The 19747-nt window shown below is 40.9% G+C and overlaps 1 protein-coding gene and 1 long non-coding RNA gene across 12 annotated transcripts in view; one reads left to right on the top strand and one right to left on the bottom strand.

Annotated features, from left to right (window-relative positions):
• Positions 1-1790: 1790 nt before the first annotated feature.
• Positions 1791-19747, top strand: part of VPS39 (VPS39 subunit of HOPS complex) — a 54398-nt gene continuing 36441 nt past the window's right edge. For 4 of the 11 annotated variants that reach the window (XR_014813454.1, XR_014813456.1, XM_013993126.3 and 1 more), the window contains exons 1-5: positions 1791-1998; positions 11507-11572; positions 18179-18211; positions 18727-18791; positions 19088-19130. Coding sequence is in view for 6 of the 11 variants with exons in the window: in XM_013993126.3 (XP_013848580.2) it covers positions 1926-1998; positions 11507-11572; positions 18179-18211; positions 18727-18791; positions 19088-19130 (280 nt within the window). In the remaining 5 variants the exon portion in view is untranslated. The remainder of the gene's footprint in view (positions 1999-11506; positions 11573-18178; positions 18212-18726; positions 18792-19087; positions 19131-19747) is intronic. The other 7 variants (XR_014813455.1, XR_014813457.1, XM_013993127.3 and 4 more) reach the window with 2 other exon arrangements.
• Positions 1828-8592, bottom strand: LOC146406394 (uncharacterized). The gene is made up of 2 exons (XR_014814483.1): positions 6203-8592; positions 1828-3950 (listed from the first exon to the last, which is right to left on the bottom strand). It is a non-coding gene; the product is annotated as an uncharacterized LOC146406394 (long non-coding RNA).

A 19747-nucleotide genomic window follows, 5' to 3' on the forward strand; every position in this document is an offset into this window, starting at 1 on the left:
TCTTCACTAACTCATACTATAGTGAAAGTGTTAACATTTATGTAACATTTCTCTATAACTGTTTGGTATGGTGATTAACAGCAACAACAACAAAAATCATCTAGGCAGTATATCTAAAGAACAATACGAAGAACTGACTCTAGTCTCAGGTTGACCCACTAGTAGAAGGTTGGTATTACTGCCAATTGCTTTTCTTTTCCCACGGTGAAACTTAGCAAGTGAGTAATAGTCATAATGCATCAAGATAGTTGGTCAATTTTTAGGCTGGCTAGATGTTGACTTGAGACTAGGTAAACAAAAATAAAAACCTATTGTGTTAAGCAGGAGTGTATAGTACAAATTCTATAGTCTGGGACCTGATAATTCTGCTTTCTTTTATGGCTTCTTGTGTTACTAGGATTGGCTACAGTGCATCAGTTCTTAGAATTGGTTCAGAAAGAATTTATAGCATCATATTGACCTGTTACTTTAAAGTTTACATTGCTATTTTGGTCTTGGTCCTTGGATCTGGAACTTCCAGCACAGCAAAGTATTAGGCTTTCTAGCACAGCAGCTGGTAATTCTAAGTTTTCAAGATGTTCAGTTTCTATAGTGAAAACCAGCCACAACACAAAGTTTTAACAGTTTTTATGTTTACTACCTGAAAATATTTGATTATCCGAAACAGCATTTGGTAAAGATGGGACAATATTCCTAATTTTCATATGAAGAAACTGACACTGTATAAAAATAAAGTGACCAAGGGTGTTTTTGTTTTGGGTTTTTTTGTTTTTACAGCTCCTATCATGGACTCACTCTTTTTCTTTTATATTTTGCTTTAAGCCAAATGCTTACGTTTATGACATAGCTGTTTTTTTGTGGGTAAACTGCCAGATGACAGATCATTCTTGCATTTGTTCTCAAACTTTAACCTTCATGGATTCACCTTGGGTACTTATTAAATAATAGGCTGCTGGACACCGCCTCCTCGCCCCTACTCCAGTTTTTGAGAATGAGACTGCCTTTCTAACAAGTTCGCAGTTGAAGCTGATGCTGCTGGTCTAGGGACCACACTTTTAGAACAATCTTTAAAATATATGGGTAAAGTACTTAAACTATTTGGGCTTATAAGGTAATATTAAAACTACCAATTACTGGGTGCTTAGAGTGTCAGGCATTGCTAATCGCTCAAAAGGCTAGGAGGTATGCAAACTACCATCATTTTGCAGAAAAGAAAACTAAGGTTTCTGGAGATTAAGTTTCTTTCTTTCTTTTTTTTTTTTTAAGGGCTGCAGTTGGAGCATATGAAAGTTACCAGCTAGGGGTTGAATTGGCGCTGTAGCTGCCAGCCTATCCCACAGCCACAGCAATGCCAGATCTCAGTAGCATTTGCAACCTACAGCCCAGCTCACCACAAGGCCAGATCCTTAACCTACTGAGCCAGTCCAGGGCTGGAACCTGCATCCTCATGGATCCTAGTTGGATTCATTCATCGCTGAGCCAAGAAGGGAACTCCCATGGAGATTAAGTTTCTTAAACATTACAGCTACTTAGCTAATTTCCTAAATGGCAGATCTCCCATCTAGGTCTGATAACCAAAGCCTGAATTTTTCACCATAGTATGCTGCCTTATACATTTCTAATATTAAGATCCTCTTTCCTCCTCGTTAAGTCCATGGCTAACTCAGGCTCCACAATGGAGAAGCTTGTTCCTGAGTGAAAAAGGACGCAGATACCAGGGCATTCCTCGAGTTTGCACCGGAAGCCGGGGAGGAAGGGGCGGGGCTTCAACTGCGGAAGGGGAGGGCTTCACTCTACAGGAAGTCCGGTGTTGATGATGGCTCTGTTGTCTACGGGCCAGTAACAGGGGTCCTGTCTCTTCTCTTGGCCTCGTTCCGACCCCGAACAGTGCGGGTGAGACCGCGGAGGCGATTTCGCTCGCCGCCATGCACGACGCCTTCGAGCCGGTTCCGATCCTAGAAAAACTGCCTCTGCAAATTGACTGTCTGGCTGCCTGGGGTGAGCCAAGGGGTCAGCGCCGGACCTTTCACGAGGCTAGGGAAGTGGACGGGCGACTGGCTGTGTGGACTCCGGTCTGACGCCGTCCGAGAGGGGCCTGGGTTAGGGGGAGGGCAAAGCACTGTTGACGAGGGTCGTGGAGCTATTTGGGTGGTCGCCGGGGATCCACGTATTTTAGGGACGTTCACATGCTCTTGCTCTCGGTATAGGGTTGGAGGTGGAGGTTTCCTTATTGATTGTACTCAGCTTTGGCTCATTTCGATCCCTAAGAAGTCTTTAATTGGGGAGGACAAAGCAGTGGGAAGTTCTCCGCCTGCCATGGGCTTGAACTTGTCCGGATTTTTGTGTTTTCCAGGTGAAAGACAACATTGTTTTGTGGTTTTTTTTTGGTTTTAGTGGCGGTTTTTTGCATTGAATAAGTTAACACGTATGCCTTTTTCCCCTAGTGATCACTCATCGCTTAGTTTACATTCCTGTAGCTAACTTACTACTCTCCACTCTTAATCTAACCAAGTGGTTGATTGCTTTAGTGTCAAAGTGCCCAGGTTATCCAACCCTTGTGGGTTCCAGGATGTCATGAAATCTAACCCACAAAAGCTTGCATGATCCTCTTGGAATTGGCCAGTGCAGAAAGCAGGGTCAGCATCTTTTCACTTGCAATGCTCCAGAATTTCAATTGATTTCTGAAATAAACCTTGACTCTTGACTATGAACTTTATGCTCCTATCTATGAGTGTTTGTGTCTGATAACCGAAGACCAAAGAGAAGGAACTTCCATCTTTCCTGTTAATGTATAGATAGATCCTAGAAATCAAGGGCCATAAAAAGGTGGCTCAGAATCCTTAAATCTTATGCTAAGCTAGGTACCTGTGGATGGGTCTGGTGGAATCTTGGTGGTAGCCGCATCCTATTCATTATCTATAGGCAGTGCCACCCAGTCAGAGTTCTCATATCCTCTTCAGTAAGGTGCTTTTACCACATTTTGCTAATATGTGCCCTCTTGCCTTTAGCAGCCCTGGGCCTCTTTTTTTTTTTTAATTTATTTTATTGAATATATTTGATTTACGATGTTGTGATAATTTCTGCTGTACAGCAAAGTAATTCAGTTATGCATACACACACACACATTCTTTTTCATATTCTTTTCCATTATGGTTTATCAGGTTCTCTATACTATACAGTAGGACCTTACTGTTTAGCCCTGGGCCTCTTGAAAGTCACACCTCTACAGCAAACTGTCCTAGCTGTTTGGGTTAGGAGAGAATCCTGCTTCCTCCAGTTTTTTCAAGAAAACCTCAGAGTTCCTATTGTGGCTCAGCAGTAACAAACTTGACTAGTATCCATGAGGGCGTGGATTTGATTCCTGGCCTTGCTCAGTGGGTCAGGGAAATGGCATTGCCATGAACTAGGGTGAAAGTTGCAGATGCAGCTCTGATCTGGTGTTGGCTGTGGCTGTGGCATAGGCCAACAGCTGCAACTCTGATTTGACCCCTAGCCTGGGAACTTCCACATGAAGCGGCTGCCGCCCTAAAAAGACAAAAACACAAACAAAACAATAAAAAACCCATCTCATTTTCAGTTATTAAATGCTCTCAGTAAAAGTTAAAAATAAATAGAAGAGAAAAAAAGAAATTGAAAAAATTAAAGACCTGACACTCAGCACAAAGAAGCTCATTCTCCTGTCTCATCGTCAAGTATGTGTTAAGTACCTGCATGGACCAGTCTCTATGCTAGGGACTGGAAGACAAGGATGAATAAGAAACAGTGCCAGTGCTTCCAAGACACACAGTGGCAGACAAATATGAACAGATTACAAGATAAATGATTCTAGAGACATATGCTGCCTAATATGGGAAGATGGAGGGTGGGATATTCTATTCAGACTAGGATGTAAAAAAGATGGATGCAGGGAGTGCCATGTGGCTCAGTGGATTAAGGATCCACTATTGTCACTGCAGTGGCTTGGGTCGCTGCTGTGGCATGGGTTTGATTCCTGGCTGGAGAACTTCTGCATGTTGCAGGTTCAGTCAAAAAAATAAATAAGGAGTTCCCGTCGTGGGGCAGTGGTTAATGAATCCAGCTAGGAACCATGAAGTTGCTGGTTCGATCCCTGCCCTTGCTCAGTGTGTTAACAGTCCGGCATTGCCATGAGCTGTGGTGTAGGTTGCAGACGCGGCTTGGATCTGGCGTTGCTGTGGCTCTGGCCTAGGCGTAGGCTGGCAGCTATAGCTCCAGTTAGACCCCTAGCTTGGGAACTTCCATATGCTGCAGGAGCGGTCCAAGAAATGGCAAAAAGACAAAAAAATAAAAAAAAATAAAAAAATAAAAAAAATAAATAAATAGAAAAAAAATAAAGAGGATGGATGCAGCAGCTTACCACACTTTACTTAGCTTGTCAGAATCCTTGACTTTGATACCCTGTGAGACTAGTAGGACACATGCTTCAGTCTCACCAACTCCACTTTGTCACAGTAAAGATTCCCTGTACTTGTGCTTTCTGAAAACACAGTTTTGAAATTGTAGATAGCTTTTGGTCTTGATCTCCAGTCTACAGGAGAAATGCCCATTGCCTACCAGGATGCTGTGGTAGGTTTTGGGCTACCCCTTCAGCATCTTCATTTGGATATCTGGTAGCATGGGCCAGCACAGTTGTTGATGTCAAAACATGCCTGTCCTCCTGTATCCCACATCTTCGCAAATGGTATTTCTATTTTGCTCCTTGGAATTATTCTTCTGTTACTCTCTTATACACCACATCCAGTACATCAACAAATCTTGTCTGCGCCACCTCCTGAAAAATTCTTCAATCTCCAAGTTTCCTAGTGGCTCAGCAGGTTAAGGGCCTGGCATTGTCATTGTTGTGGCTTGAATCCCTGGTCTGGGAACTTCTGAATGCTGAAGGCACAGCCAAAAAACAAACAAATAAAAACCTATAAGCCCATCACTTCTCTCTATCTCTGCTGTTACCATTGTTGATGAAGGCACTGTTCTCTGTCATGTGATTACTGTAGTAGTGTTCTGACCGATGACCCTGGGTTTGCCATTGTGCCATTTGCAGTATTTTATCCACAGAGAGGTAGAGTGATCCTTTGAAAACTCAATCTAGACACATCTCTCCTCTGCTCAAAACCCTCTAGTAGCTTCATGTCACAACTAGAATAAGTTCCAGAGTCCTTACCATGACTGGCAGTGCCCATCATGTTCAGGCCTCTGGTTACTTCCCTGACTGTATCTCCTATGGTCTTACCCCTTGCTTCTTTCTGGTACCAGTCACAAGGTCTTCCTTGTTCCATGAGCACACAAAGCACGTAACTAGGTCAGGGTCTTTGCACTTGCTGTCTCCTCTGCCTGGTACTCGCTTGTCCTAGATATTATATGGCTCATTCCTTCGTTCATTCTGGTCTCTGTTGAAATGTCACATAAGACCTTCCCTAACTATTCTATATCAAAGAGACTGCCTCATCCACCATTGTGCTACTCTTTTACTCAGCCTTATCTTATGGATTGCCCCCAATGCTGTATGTTATTATTATCCCTCTCCATATTAGAATATAAATTCTTTCAGAGCAGTAACTTTGTTTTCTTTGTAGCTTTATGTGCATTGCTTAGAACAGTTCCTGACTCATAATGGATACTTACTAAATATTTGCTTAATTAATTAGTAGTAATGGCTTCCATTATTGGGTTTTAATCTGTATTAAGCAGTTATGAAATAATAATTCCATTTTGTAGAGGAAGAACCTGAGAAGTTACATAGTTTTTCCAAGGTGACATATTCAGCAAATTACATCTGATTCTAGTACCTGGTTCTCAAACTTTAATATATATTCTGAGCCTACAAAAAAGGTAAGGATGTGTGTGTGTGTATCAGTATGTATGTGTACATAATCATTTTAAATTATATTTTCCAAAGAACCAATGAAAAAATAAAAATGATTAAGGGGTTACCTATGGCAGAAGGAAGAGACCAGGGTGGACTAGACAAGGATGGACTTCTCTTAGTTTTAGCTTTGGAACTAGGTAAATGTCTCATGTAATTACAAAATTAAAATTAAAAAAATGCAGATTTCAGGGCACCACCACAGAATCATTGCAACAGAATCTCTGGGAGCAGGGCTCAGGAATGTGCTCATTTTTTTTTTTTTTTTTGGCTGCTCCCTCAGCATACCAAAGTTTCCCAGCCCAGGGACTGAACCCATGCCACAGCAGCAGCTTGAGCCACAGCAGTGACAATGCTGGATCCCTTGCCTGCTAAAGCCACCATGGAACTCCCAGATGTACATTTTTAATAAGTCCAAGTGATTCTGGTGCAGCTACTCAAGGGCTGATGCTTTTTTTAAAAAAATTTATTTTAGTTTATTTAGTGTTCTATTTCTGCTCTACAGCAAAGTGATCCAGTTATACATCTATACATTCTTTTTCTCATATTATCTTCTATCATGTTCCGTCATAAGTGATTGGATATAGTTCCCTGTGCTGTACAGCAGAATCTTATTGGTTATCCACTCCAAATGCAATAGTTTGCGTCAACTAACGCCAAACTCTCAGTCCATCCCATTCACTCCCCCTTCCTCTTGGCAGCCACAAGTCTGTTCTCCATGTCTTTGAGTTTGTTTCTTTTCTGTAGATAGGTTCATTTGTGCCATGTATTAGATTCCATATACAAGTGGTATCATATGGTATTTGTCTTTCTCTTTCTGACTTCATTTAGTAGTACAAGTAGCTCTAGTTCCATCCATATTGCTGCAAATGGCATTATTTTGTTCTTTTTTATGGCTGAGTGATACTCCATTGTGTATATGTACCACATGTTCTTAATCCATTCATCTGTCAATGGACACTTAGGTTGTTTCCATGTCTTGGCTGCAGTGAACATAGGGATGCATGTATCTTTTTGAATGAAAGTTTTGTCTGGATATATGCCCAGGAGTGGAATTGTTGGATCATGTGGTAGTTCTATATGTAGTTTTCTGAGGTACCTCCATACTGTTTTCCATAGTGGTTATAAGGGGCTCATGCTTTGAGAAACACTGTACTTTGCCCTATGACCCAGAGAAATGAAGTGACCACTGTCCTGTTCCTCTCTGTACTCCCTGCCATGTTCAGCAGTGGTTGTTTGTCACTTGAGTTGGGAGTGGCTTGCAGTGTTGGATGGAGCCTCATTAAGGTAATTGTGAGGAAGAGGGCTCTGCCTTTCTTCCCAGGAGGAATCAAGTTCAACCTTGTGGCTCAGGATTAGACCTTCAAAAGTTTTCTAGGGCTGACTTGCCTTTGTTTTTCGTGTGTATTACCCATTTGTATAGTTTGTTTGACTTTCTGATGTGCAGGATTGAGTCTCAGAAGGGACTGTCGACCCCATGCTCTGCCTGCTCTACAGGCGTCTCGTTTTCTGTTTTTCATGCTCAGCTGTGTTATATGATGACATGTCATAGAGCATGCCCAGCCTATGACACCTGAGCCCCCACTGGCTTTTGTAACCAAATCAAGCCTCTTCAAAGTTCTGTTATTATTCAAAGTCTGGGTGATGCAATATTTTTCTTTATGAGTTTGAGGATTAGAAATGAGTATGTGTGTGTGGTGCTTTTGAAACTGACAACACTAAAGGCCTGAACCTAGCCAGAACACAGATTGGGACTTGAACCCATGTGCCAGAACTCGAACCCAACCTAAAGCCAGACTGGGACTTAAACCCACAGTTTTAAATTCGAGTTACTCATCCTATGTCTGGACTCACTAAGGTTCAGGTTCTTTATGCCTCCACGCAGAAGGAATTCAGCGAGAGATAGTGATAGGTAAGAAACAGATTTATTAGGATAGGACGCTTGTTAGAGATGCAAGCAGGCAGGATCTGCCTGAGGATCCTGTGGGCCACAGTTTTATTAACCAAGGGGCGTGGGGGTTGGAAAAGCCCATCTCTTCCTTTCCAGAGTAGTAGCTCCTCCTTAGTATCTGGTAAGGTGTGTATTCGAATCAGCTGAAGGGCGGTCTTCAAACTCTTGCCCTTGGTCTGAATCTGAATGCAGGCCTCATCCCATCCCCAACCCAAAGACCTGAGGCAGTTCTTGCACCTCTACTAGTTAAGCAAGCCTGCCTTATTCTGATGGCTTTCTTGAACATACAGTGGTCTCCCAACATCCCCCAGGTTACCCTCTTTATCTATGATCCCCTATTGGGACTTCTGCAACCACCTGTGCCTACTTTATCCCTGTCACTTTTACTAGTTAAAAGAGAGTTGTTATAATTGGCAGGAATAGTAAGTGCATTTTCCTCTGCATCTCCAGATGAATGCTCGAGAAGGGTCAAATAAAATTTCAGTTAACAATTTTTAAAAAATATTTCAGCAGGAATTCTTGTTGTGGCTCAGGGGGTTAAGAATCTGACTAGTATTCATGAGGTTGGGGGTTTGATCCCTGGTCTCCCTTAGGAGGTTAAAGATCCAGCATTGCCACAAACTGCGGCGTAGGTCCCACATGTGGCTTGGGTCTGGCATTGCCAGGGCTGTGGCGTAGGCCGGCAGCTGCTGCAGTTCTGATTCAACCCCTAGCCCGGGAACTTCCATAAGCTGTAGGTGCGGCCCTAAAAAGAAAAAAAAAATTAAGCAAATTTATCTGATTCCTTTTTATGATCAATAGAGTAGACATTTGATAAGAAATGTCTATTGGCAAATAAACATTTCAATAAAAATGAAAAGACTCTTGAAGTCGTACTTAGGAGTTTGGTTTCATATTTTGGTAGTGCAGCTTCATGAGGATTTTTTAGGCCCCAGTGTGACAGCATCAAAGATATGCTCTAAGTTAACTGATAGCAAACATGGAAGGACACAGAGTGAGACCAGCCTAGGCCTGTCCCCAGAGAGAGCTGGTGCTGGGTTCCTTGAGCAGTAGAATTGATTGGCCTTGCAGACCTGGGTGGGAGCTGGGGCTGTTGAAAGAGGTAAAGAAAGACAGAAACTGGCAGGGGCTTGGGGTCAGAGTAGAGAGGGAGGAATGGGGAAGATGGTGAACATTGTGTTGGCCTTTTTGCTGTAGACGTTTATGTATGTCACAAATGAAATCTTTTAAAAAATTTCAACTTCATTTTATTTATATCTGAAATATCAGTGGGTCTTCAAAAAATTGAATAGGATCAATTACTCAATACAGTGATAACTGTAAGTTCTAAACATAATATCTTTTGCAAAGTAAGCATTGTGAGCTAAATGCTTTTTTCCCCCCATGTCCTGTTCCAACATAAATCTCCAGTGTTCTCTCAGAGCTAGTGTTATTTCTGATTTCCACTTAGGTCATTGAGAGCTCACTGGGTCTTACTTTCCGAGTCCTGCCTTTACTTTAAAACACAAAAGACAGAGTCACTGTCTTTTTCTGGAAGATTAAGGACATCAACTTGGAGAAATGTTCCTGATGTGGCTCCTGACTTGTTATGATAAGCATAATCATTGCCTTTCAGACAGCCCCAGGCCAACACCTGGTCTTTTGAGACAAGATACCCTAGTAAGTGCAAGAAAGTATGTGCCTAAGGGTCAGACAGATTGGGGTTGGAGTCCTGACTCTGCTACACATCTTACCATTTAAGTGACTCTGGACCAGTTTTTTATCCCTTAGGCCTCAACTTCCTCTTCTGTAAAATGGGGGTCTAAGAAAAGGACATACTTCAAAGGATAGTTGCTATAACATGATAAGTCCTTAGCTCTTTCCTGGAACACAATGCATGCTCAATAGAGTTTATCTCTTTATGCCATTCTTCCAACATTTCACAGAGGATCAAGGGTTTATGAAGGGAATGAGTGACCATTATGTCCCAGCATCAAAAGGCTGAGGAAGTATCTGAACATGCTTAACATCCCTTAATGATTTAATGTAAATCTGTCAGGATAATTATTTAAGTTCTTTCAGAGCCTTTTTTACTTTTAGCACAGACCAGTGTCTCCCAAAATGCTGTCCCTGAACAAACAGCATCGACATCACTTGGGGGCTTGTTAAAATGCAGATTCACAGGCCCACTTCCACACCTCCTGAATCAGAAACCCAGGGCAAGGACTAGCAATCTGTTTTAACAGATCCTGGGAAAATTGTGGTACACACTGAAGTTTAAGAACCACTAGCCTAGAACATCCCCCTTTTTTTTTTTAATAAGAGCTTTATTGAGATGTAATTCATGTACCTTAAAATACACCCATTTAAGGTGTACAATTCGGTGGTTTTCAGTACATTCATAGAGTTGTGCAAGTATGACCCAGTCAATTTTAGGACATTTTCATTACCCTAAAGGCCTACCAGCCTTAGGCAGTTACTAATCTTTCTGTCTCTAGATTTGTCTCTTTTGGACTTTTCATATAATAGAATCATGCATATATTAGAATCATGCTGTAATAGAATAATAATAGAAGCTGTAGGTAGCTTCTTTTATTTAGCATAATGTTGTCAGTTCTATCCCTATTGTAGCATATATCAGCACTTCATTGCTTCTATGGCTAATATTCCATTGTATGAATATGCCACATTTTGTTTATCCATTTGTCAATTGATGGATATTTGGGTTGTTTTCATCTTTTGGCTATTGTGCATAATACAGCTGTAAACGTTTATATACAGGTTTTTGTGTGGACTTATGTTTTCATTTCTAGTGTGTATGCCCATGGGATGGCATTGCTAGGTCATATGGTAACTTGTGTTTAATCTTTTATGAAACTGTCAGACCATTTTTCAAAGTGCTGCACCACTTTATATTCCTGTCAACAATGTGTGAGGAGGGTTCCAGTTTCTTCACATCTTTGTCAACATTTATTAACCTGTTAGACCGTCTTTTTTAAAAAAATTTTTGTTATAGTTGATTAACAATGTTCTGTCAGTTTCACCTATATACATATTTCACCCAGTTATACATATATAGACATTCTTTTTCTCACATTATCCCCCATCATGTTCCATCACAAGCGACTGGATATAGTTCCCTATGCTGAACAGCAGGATCTCATTGCTTATCCATTCCAAATGCAATAGTTTACATCTACTAACCCCAAACTCCCTGTCCATCCCACTCCCTCTTCCTCCCTTTGGCAACCACAAGTTTATTCTCCATGTTAGACCATCTTTTGAGATAATGCATTCTGTAAGCTTAATATGCTACGGCATTTCTTATTTTTCTTACAGTAAAATCATTAAACCTTCAAAGGATGCCTTTTAGCTGTTACTTCTGAGATTAGATGCCTAGTTTTATGTTTATACTACCCATTTTATGATTTTATAAACTTCCATCATTTTTTTCTTCCATTTGTTTTGAAACAGTGATGCCAGGGACATTTTCCACTCTCTGATATGTCTCGTCTAGTTCAATATATATTTTTTCATTTGGCTGATTCTCAAATATTTCTTGAATATAAACATCCCTTAGTTTTGCAAAACACCTACTGTCCAAAGCAACTCATTTCCTCAACCCTTTGGTTTCTGATTGTAAGCCCCAGCTAAAGAAATAGGATCTTAACTAAAGCTCATTGACCTTTTCTTTGCAGAGGAATGGCTGCTTGTTGGAACGAAACAAGGTCATCTTCTTCTCTATAGGATTCGGAAGGATGTTGGTAAGTGGCATCTTTCCAGAACCAAGTAAGAAGTGGCTCACTGTTCATAAAAAGGAAAAAGATAGTTGGCTGGTATACAACTGTGAAATCAGTGGTTATTCCTAGACCATTAAAAGAATGATTGGTGGTAGTGCAGTGGGAAAGTGGGAGAAACTTGTGAGAATCTCCAGGGTTTTCATTTTTTTTTAAGACTCTATTCCTTTACTCTCCCCACCCACCCACCCATTCTGGGAGGTGGGGCTGGATGTCTTTTCCCTTCTAACTTATTGGAGACTCATGCCAGAAATAAAAAATATTGCCATTGGGAATAAGATTCTCATGTAAATGGTGTGGTAGTAGGAAAAGAAATTAGGAGGCATTGGTTTTAAAAGATCTTCTTAACTTCTGAGGGGTAGACTAGGAGAGAGAGGACCTGGCTTTGAGTCACACTTCAGTTCTGCTCAGCCACATGACTGTGAGTAGTTTCCTCTTCTATAAAGTATTTTACAGAATTGTTGAGATCAGATGCAAGGACTGAGAACTAAAGCTTCAATCAGATGTTACTTTGTCAGTAAAAAATGAAGGAAAATAAAAGTATTTGAAGTTTATTCTACTAGAGCATACTTCAGTGGGGAAAAGAGTAGTCTACTCCCTTTTTCTAGTTTTATTTCTATATTCTTTTTATGGAAAATTGATATGTTTAGATATTATACTTTGGAGCTACAGAGTTTAGAAATTGGCTGTTAATGCCAGAGAAGGTTGAACCACATGTCATTATTTGGCTATATTAGAAAAAGCAAAATTTCATAGCTTTCAACTTAGTATATAACTTTCCATCGTAAATAGCTTAATATAAGAGTGGAGGAGTTCCCATGGTGGCTTAGCAGTAATGAACCTGACTAGTATCCATGAGGACATGGGTTCGATCCCTGACTTTGCTCAGCGGGTTAAAGGATACGGCATTCCTGTGAGCAGTGCAGTAGGTTGCAGACAAGGCTCAGATCTGTTGTTGCTGTGGTTGTGGCGTAGGTCAGCAGCTATGGCTCCGAATTGACCCCTAGCCTGGAAACTTCCATATGCTGCCAGTGAGGCCCCTGAAAGACAATATATATATTTGAAATAGAGCCTTTTCAATATATATATTTGAAATAGAGCCTTTTCTTTGGAACCTGTAGCAGGGGTAAGGGAGAGATAGAGTAGTTAGATGTCCTAGAAAGACTGGGATCAATGGGACCTGGACTCTGATCTGAGCTGAGCCATCTGCTTTGGGTTCTAGGCTTCAGTCTACACATGTCCTAAACAGAGGGTTTATTTTTTATTTAAAAAAATTTTTTTTAATTTTTAATTTTTATTTTATTTTATTTGTCTTCTTTTAGGGCCACACCTGCAGCCTATGGAGGTTCCCAGGCTAGGGGTCGAATTGGAGCTGCAGCTGCCAGCCTACATCCTAACCACAGCAATGAGGAACTGAGCCGAGTCTGAGACCTAACACCACAGCTCACAGCAATGCCAGATCCTTAACCCACTGCGTGAGGCCAGGGATCAAACCCGCAACTTCATGGATGCTAATCAGATTCGTTTCTGCTGAGCCACGACAGGAACTCCAAACAGAGGATTTAGATTACATCTCATCTAAGGTCTTCACAACTTTATGTTTACTTTAGTGATGCCTCACCCTGGAGCAGTGGTTCTCAAAATATGGTCTTGTGCAGGAAAAAAGTCACCTACCAAATTAATAAACAAAGGATGTTGTGGCCATCAAGCCATCAGCCACTGCAGCCTCTGGACTGTGCACCTTGAGGGGATTCAGGATGGAGAAAAACAGGATTCTGGCCCTGGATGGTTAAGGTGCATATCAAAGGGATGATTTCAGTGAACCCAGACTCTTGCATCTTCCCATATATAGAAAAGCCCTGAATTCATTAACTTGAGATGTCCAGCTTCCTTAAATAGCAATAATCTTCTGAACTTTGACCACCTGGCTTTTTGTTGTGGTTGTTTAAAACTCCTGTATATCCTGGCTTCCCCTTTACCTCTTTTTTTTTTTTTTTTTTGTCTTTTTGCCATTTATTGAGCTGTTCCCTCGGCAGATGGAGGTTCCCAGGCTAGGGGTCGAATCGGAGCTGTAGCTGCCGGCCTACGCCGGAGCCACAGCAACATGGGATCCGACCTGCATCTCTGACCTATACCACAGCTCACAGCAACGCTGGATCCTTAACCCGCTGAGCAAGGCCGGGGATTGAACCCGCAACCTCATCATTCCTAGTCGGATTTGTTAACCACTTCTCCACAACGGGAACTCCCCCCTTTACCTCTTTGGAGCAGTCCCTCAGAGCGGTCTCCTAGGCTTAAGTCCTCTCAGCAAGTCCCCAGAATGAAACATAATTCTCAAATTTTAGGTTGTCCTCCCCTCCCCACCCCCTTCAGTTGACAGGTTCTAACTCTAGGAGGTCCCAAGATACTTTCAGAGGATCCACAACTTCAAAACTAAGTTCACAATCACACTAAAATGTTACTATTTTTTTCACTGATATTTATTGACATTGCTCTGATGGTACTACGAAAGTAATGGTAACTAAAACTGGAGTCCCCTGGTGGTCTAGCAGTTAGGGATCCGGTGTTGTCAGTGTTGTCATTTGAGTTTGACCCCTGGTCTGGGAATTTCCATGTGTTTTGGGCAGGGCCAAAAAAAAAAAAAAAAAAAAATGTTAGATAAAACTTCTGCCCCTTAGCTCAAGTTTAAGACAGTGGTCCACAAACTTGTTGGCACCACACTGTACTAGCAGTCGTATTTTTTCCCAGCATTGTAATCACAGTGCTTTTTTTTTTTTTTTTCTAAATAACCAGTGTCACTTAAGAGGCAGTAAAAAGGTATTAATTTTATTGTATCTTAAAACCTTTGAGAACACGTCTTTTCAGAGTTCCCATTGTGGCTCAGTGGTAAGGAACCTGATTAGTATTCATGAGGACGCAGGTTTGATCCCTGGCCTCTGTCAGTGGGTTAAGGATCTGGCTTTGCCGTGAGCTTTGGTGTAGGTCGCAGATGCAGCTCAGATCTGGTGTGGCTGTGGCTGTGGTGTAGACCTACAGCTACAGCTCTTATTCGACCCCTAGCTTGGGAACCTCCATGTGCTACTTTAAAAAAAAAAAAAAAGGAACACTTCTTTTCAGTAATCTCTGTGATAAAATAGCACGTGTGCATTAAGCACTTCTGCTGTGTGCAAGGTATGAAGTACAGTGGCTTTCTTGGGAAAAGTACTCATGTGACTGACCCCTTTTCTCATGAAGCATCATTTATGCTTGAAGGAATGACTGACAGACTGGTTTTTCAGACCATTTGGTTGTTGAGTAGATGTTTTCTCAAAAATGAACAAAGAGAGCCTGTCACTTCAAAGAAAAAAAAACTGGCAATATTTGTTACTAACAATGAAGCTAGTGCTTTCAAGAGAAAATTAGAACTGTGGAAAACTTGTATCCACCCCCTTTCAGTACTTAAGGATTTTTCTGATAAGATTGGGGGTGATAATAATGTGATTTTTCTTTTTTGAATCCTGCAACAAAATTCAACATTTGGAAAATCTGCCTGACTCTGTGAACCACTGTTTTCCAATTCATGAAATTTCTAAAGCAAGCATGAATAAAAGAGCCATTCAAAGTGTAAAATAGACTAATGGACTATAACTTAACAGAAAAGGTCACTAATGGGTTTCAGATTCTAGACTGCAAAAAACACCATTTGTCAAGTTTTGGTATAGCATCAGAGAAGATCCTCAATTATCTGAAAAGCCTATTAACATTTTCCTCCCTTTTCCAACTAAATGTCATATAGCTCAACCAAAGAACATATCAAAACAGATTAAATGCAGAAGCAGATGTGAAAGTCAGCTGTATTCTATTAAGGCAGACATTAAAGAGATTTATAAAAGTACAAAACAATGCTTTTTTAAAAATTTGAAAGAATAGTTATTATTCTCAAAAATATATTATTTATGCTAATATGTAATGAGCTTATTACTGTTATGTTTAAGTCAGTTAATACATATTTTTTTTGGGTTTTTTAGCCACACCCACAGAATGTAGAAGTTCGCAGGCCAGGGATCGAACCTGTATCACAGCAGTGATGTGAGCCACAGCAATGACAATGCTGAGTCCTTAACCTCTGAGCCACCAGGAAACTCCATTACATGTTTTTAAAACTTCTCAGTTTTAATTTCTGCTATGGTACACATTGATAACTATAATCCATGGAAAAGCTTTGGTCCTCAGTGCCTTTTACAATTATGAAGGATTCCTGAGACCGCAGAGTGGTAATAAAGTCCTTTTCAGATACAGAACTCTTTGTGAAGCAGTAGTGGCTGATTTTTTTTTTTTTTTTTCTTAAGAAGATTAATGACATAGCACAGGGCAGGTTTCTGAATCTCCCATGACTCTGGGGCTCTGTCTTCAATCCTCTTTTGAGGGACACATGGAGGAAGTAAGGCCAGCTTTGGTGGCTTTGGCCCTTATGGCTGCCTCACAGAATCTCCACCGACTTGCCTGCTCAACGTTGTGGACAATCTCTCCCTGAGCTGGGAGGCAGGTAGCGGGCACACAGGCTTTACGAAAAGTCAGCCCTGAGTATGCCTCTGGGCTCCCTCTCACTGACTACTCCCTAAATGTTTGACCTGTCAGGTCCCTCAGATGCGAAATTAGACTAATAATATCTACGTCCTGGGTGGTTGTTAGGTTACAGAAAATATATATAAATTTTAAAATCTACATCCTGACAGTTATTGCTTGGTTAATGGTAGCTGCTGTTATTATTATAATAATTATTCTCCTTTGAATCCTAGGTGACTTTTTTTCATTCTGAAACTTTTTCAGCTGAAGTATCATTGGCTTACAATGTGTTAATTTCTGCTGTACAGCAGAGTAATTCAGTTATACATATATGTACATTCTTTTTTTTTTCCTTTGCTTTTTATAGGCACACCCGCAGCATATGGAAGTTCCCAGGCTAGGGCTCGAATTAGTCCTGCAGCTGCCGGCCTACACCACAGCCACAGCAACATGGGATCGGAGCTGTGTCTGCAAACTACACCATGGCTCACAGCAATGCTGGATCCTTAACCCACCGAATAAGGCCAGAGATTGAACCCGCATCCTCATGGATACTAGTTGCTGAGCCACAACGGGAACTCCCTATACATTCTTTTTTGAAATATTCTTTTCCATTATGGTTTATCAAAGGACATTGAATATAGTTGTCTGTGCTATACAGTAGGACCTTGTCTTTTTATCCCTTTTGTGAATAATAGCTTACATCTGCTAATCCCAACCTCTCACTCCATGACTCTGCTAACCCCCTCTCCCTTGGCAACCCCTTGTCTGTTTCTATTTTGTAGATAGGTTCATTTGTGTCATAAAAAAGTTTTTTTTTTCTTTTGGCTGCACCCACAGCATGCAAAAATTCCAGGGCCACAGATTGAACCTGAGCCATAGCAATGACAACGCTGGATCCGTAACCCGCTGAGCCACTGGGGAATTCCTGTGTCATATTTTAGATTCTACATTTAAGTGATACCATATGGTACTTGCCTTTATTTTTCTGACTTACTTCACTTAGTATGATAATCTCTAGTTCCATCCATGTTGCTGCGAATGGCATTATCTTGTTCTTTTTATGACTGAGTAATATTCCATTGTACATATGTACCATATCTTCTGTATCCATTCACTGTTTTTTTTTTTTTTCTTTTTTTCTTTTTAGGGCCGCATCCACAGCATGTGAAAGTTCCCAGACTAGGGGTCAAATTGGAGCTGTAGCTGCTGGCCTATGCCATAGCCACAGCAATGTGGGATCTGAGCGCATCTGCAGCCTCCACCAAAACTCACAGCAATGCCAGATCCCCAACCCACTGAGCAAGGCCAGGGATCAAACCTGCATCTTCATGGATACTAGTCGGATTTATTTCCACTTCACCACAATGGGAACTTCTCCATTCATCAGTTGATGGACATTTAAGTTGTGAAACTTTTTATTTAAATTAAAATAGAGATGGAGTTCCCATGGTGGCTCATTGGGTTAAGGACCCAACGTTGTCTCTGTGAGGTCATGGGTTTCATCCCTGGCCTGGCTCAGTGGGTTAAAGATCTAGCACTGCTGCAAGCTGTGGTGTAGGTCACAGATGCAGCTCAGATCAGTGTGGTTGTGGCTCTGGCATAGGCTGCAGCTGCAGCTCCAATCTGACCCCTAGCTCAGGAACTTCCATATGCTGCAGGTGTGGCTGTAAAAAGAGAAAAAAAAAAAAAATTAAAATAGAGTTCATTTACAATGTTGTATTAGTTTCAAGTGCACAGCATGTGATTCAGTTATTCAGTTGTGTATTTTTTCTTTTTCACATTCCTTTCCCTTAAAGGTTATTATGAAATATTGATTATAGTTTCATATGCTATACACAGTAGGTCCTTGTTGGTTGTCTATTTTATATCTAGAAGTGTATACATGTTAATCTCCTACTCCTAATTTATCCCTCATTCCCCCACTCCCCTACTTTGGTAACTTGATGCTGAATATTTTTTCATCCCAGCAAGGCTGGCTTCACATGTTTTTATAGTCTGTAACTTTCTTCCCCTTTTTTGCAACAGTGTCAGCAGATGTAGCATCACCTGAGAGTGGCAGTAAGTGTAGACACATTAAACTGCTTTAGCTCTGGGGATGGTGTTGAGTGTTTGCTGTATCCTGTGATGCAGGACATGGGGTAGCCGCTGGGATTTAGTTAGTCTATCTAGAGCTAAGGATGCTTTGGGCTGGGTTTCATTGCTTGGGCTCCTATATTTGACTCTTACTTTGCCCACTTTTTTTTTCTTTTGGTGAAATACTTTGCCAAGGTACTATTTTGTAAGATAAAATCCTTTTAAGTACCTTGCAGCTTCGGTAAACTTCTGTGGTGTGGTCCTTTTTGCTAATGCCAAGTGAAGGTGCATGAAACCCTCTGTTCTGAAATTGGAGTTGAAAGCAGCTTACTCTCCTCAGTAAAGACAGCTGGCTGTTTTATATCTCCAACTTTAAGTCTTTTCAGGAATTTTTTTTTACAATTCATGTAGGAGAAGAGCATGGAGCAGCTTTTTTCTTGTATTTATTTTTACATGTATCCCTGTGTTTGGAAATGTGAGTGTGTGTTTCTTTCCCATAGGTTGCAACAGGTTTGAAGTGACACTAGAGAAATCCAATAAGAACTTTTCCAAAAAGATTCAGCAGGTAGGCAGTGGAAGAATATTTGACTTCCATGAGACCCTATCACAGCTAGAACTTTTGTAGCATTATTTATTCATCCTCGTATTCTCTGTCCTCCCATTTATGCTGGGATCAATGTCCATCTATCATGTACCTGAGATCCTCTTTCATGAGCAGAAATTGTGCTTGATGTAATTATGTCAGATCCCTGTCGTTGATATTAGCCTTTTAGTCTCTTAAAAAAAAAGTATTGTAGTTAAAATGAACATTTGCTAAACCTTGTCAGAAATGTTTGAATCTAATGATTTGCTATTTTCCAGATCCATGTGGTTTCCCAGTTTAAGATTCTGGTCAGCTTGTTAGGTAAGAAAAGGGGTTGCATTTGTATTTCATGTGTCATAAAACAAAAGCAAGGAGTTCCTGATGTGGTGCAGTGGGTTAAGAATCTGATTGCAGCACCTTGGTCACTGCAGAGGCATGAGATTGATCCCTGGCCTGGTGCAGTGGGTTAAAGGATCTGGTATTGCTACAGCTGCAGGTTGAATTCAGTCCCTGGCCTGGGGGGAACTTCTCTATGCTGTGCGGCCTTAAAAAAAAAAAAAAAAAAAAAAAAAAAGCTATGATCTGATTAACCCTTTCATGGTTACTTTGATAGTTGTTACTTAACCCTGAAACTGATGCGTTCCTAACCAGATACAGGAGGGCACACAGATAATAAAGGCAACAGCATCCCCCATAATCCTGAGCTCTGTTCTCCAAGAAGTGTCACTTTATTCATTCATTCACTCAGTAATTGAGCAAATATTTGTTGAGTCCTACCTAGGCATCGAGGGTACCAAGTTGAATGAGACACAGTTTCTGTCTTTGAAACTTAGATTCTGATTGTTAAGACCAAAATGACAGAAAGTAAGCATGTTTCAGTGTGATAAGATACAGTGGATATTTATAAAAAGTGTTGTAGCATATTAGTAATGGGAGGG

The sequence above is a fragment of the Sus scrofa genome, chromosome 1, assembly GCF_054392235.1.
Source record: "Sus scrofa isolate SSC_HxYL_T2T_F1_AM1 chromosome 1, Sscrofa_HxYL_maternal_Yorkshire_Landrace_v2.0, whole genome shotgun sequence".
Lineage (NCBI taxonomy): Eukaryota > Metazoa > Chordata > Mammalia > Artiodactyla > Suidae > Sus > Sus scrofa.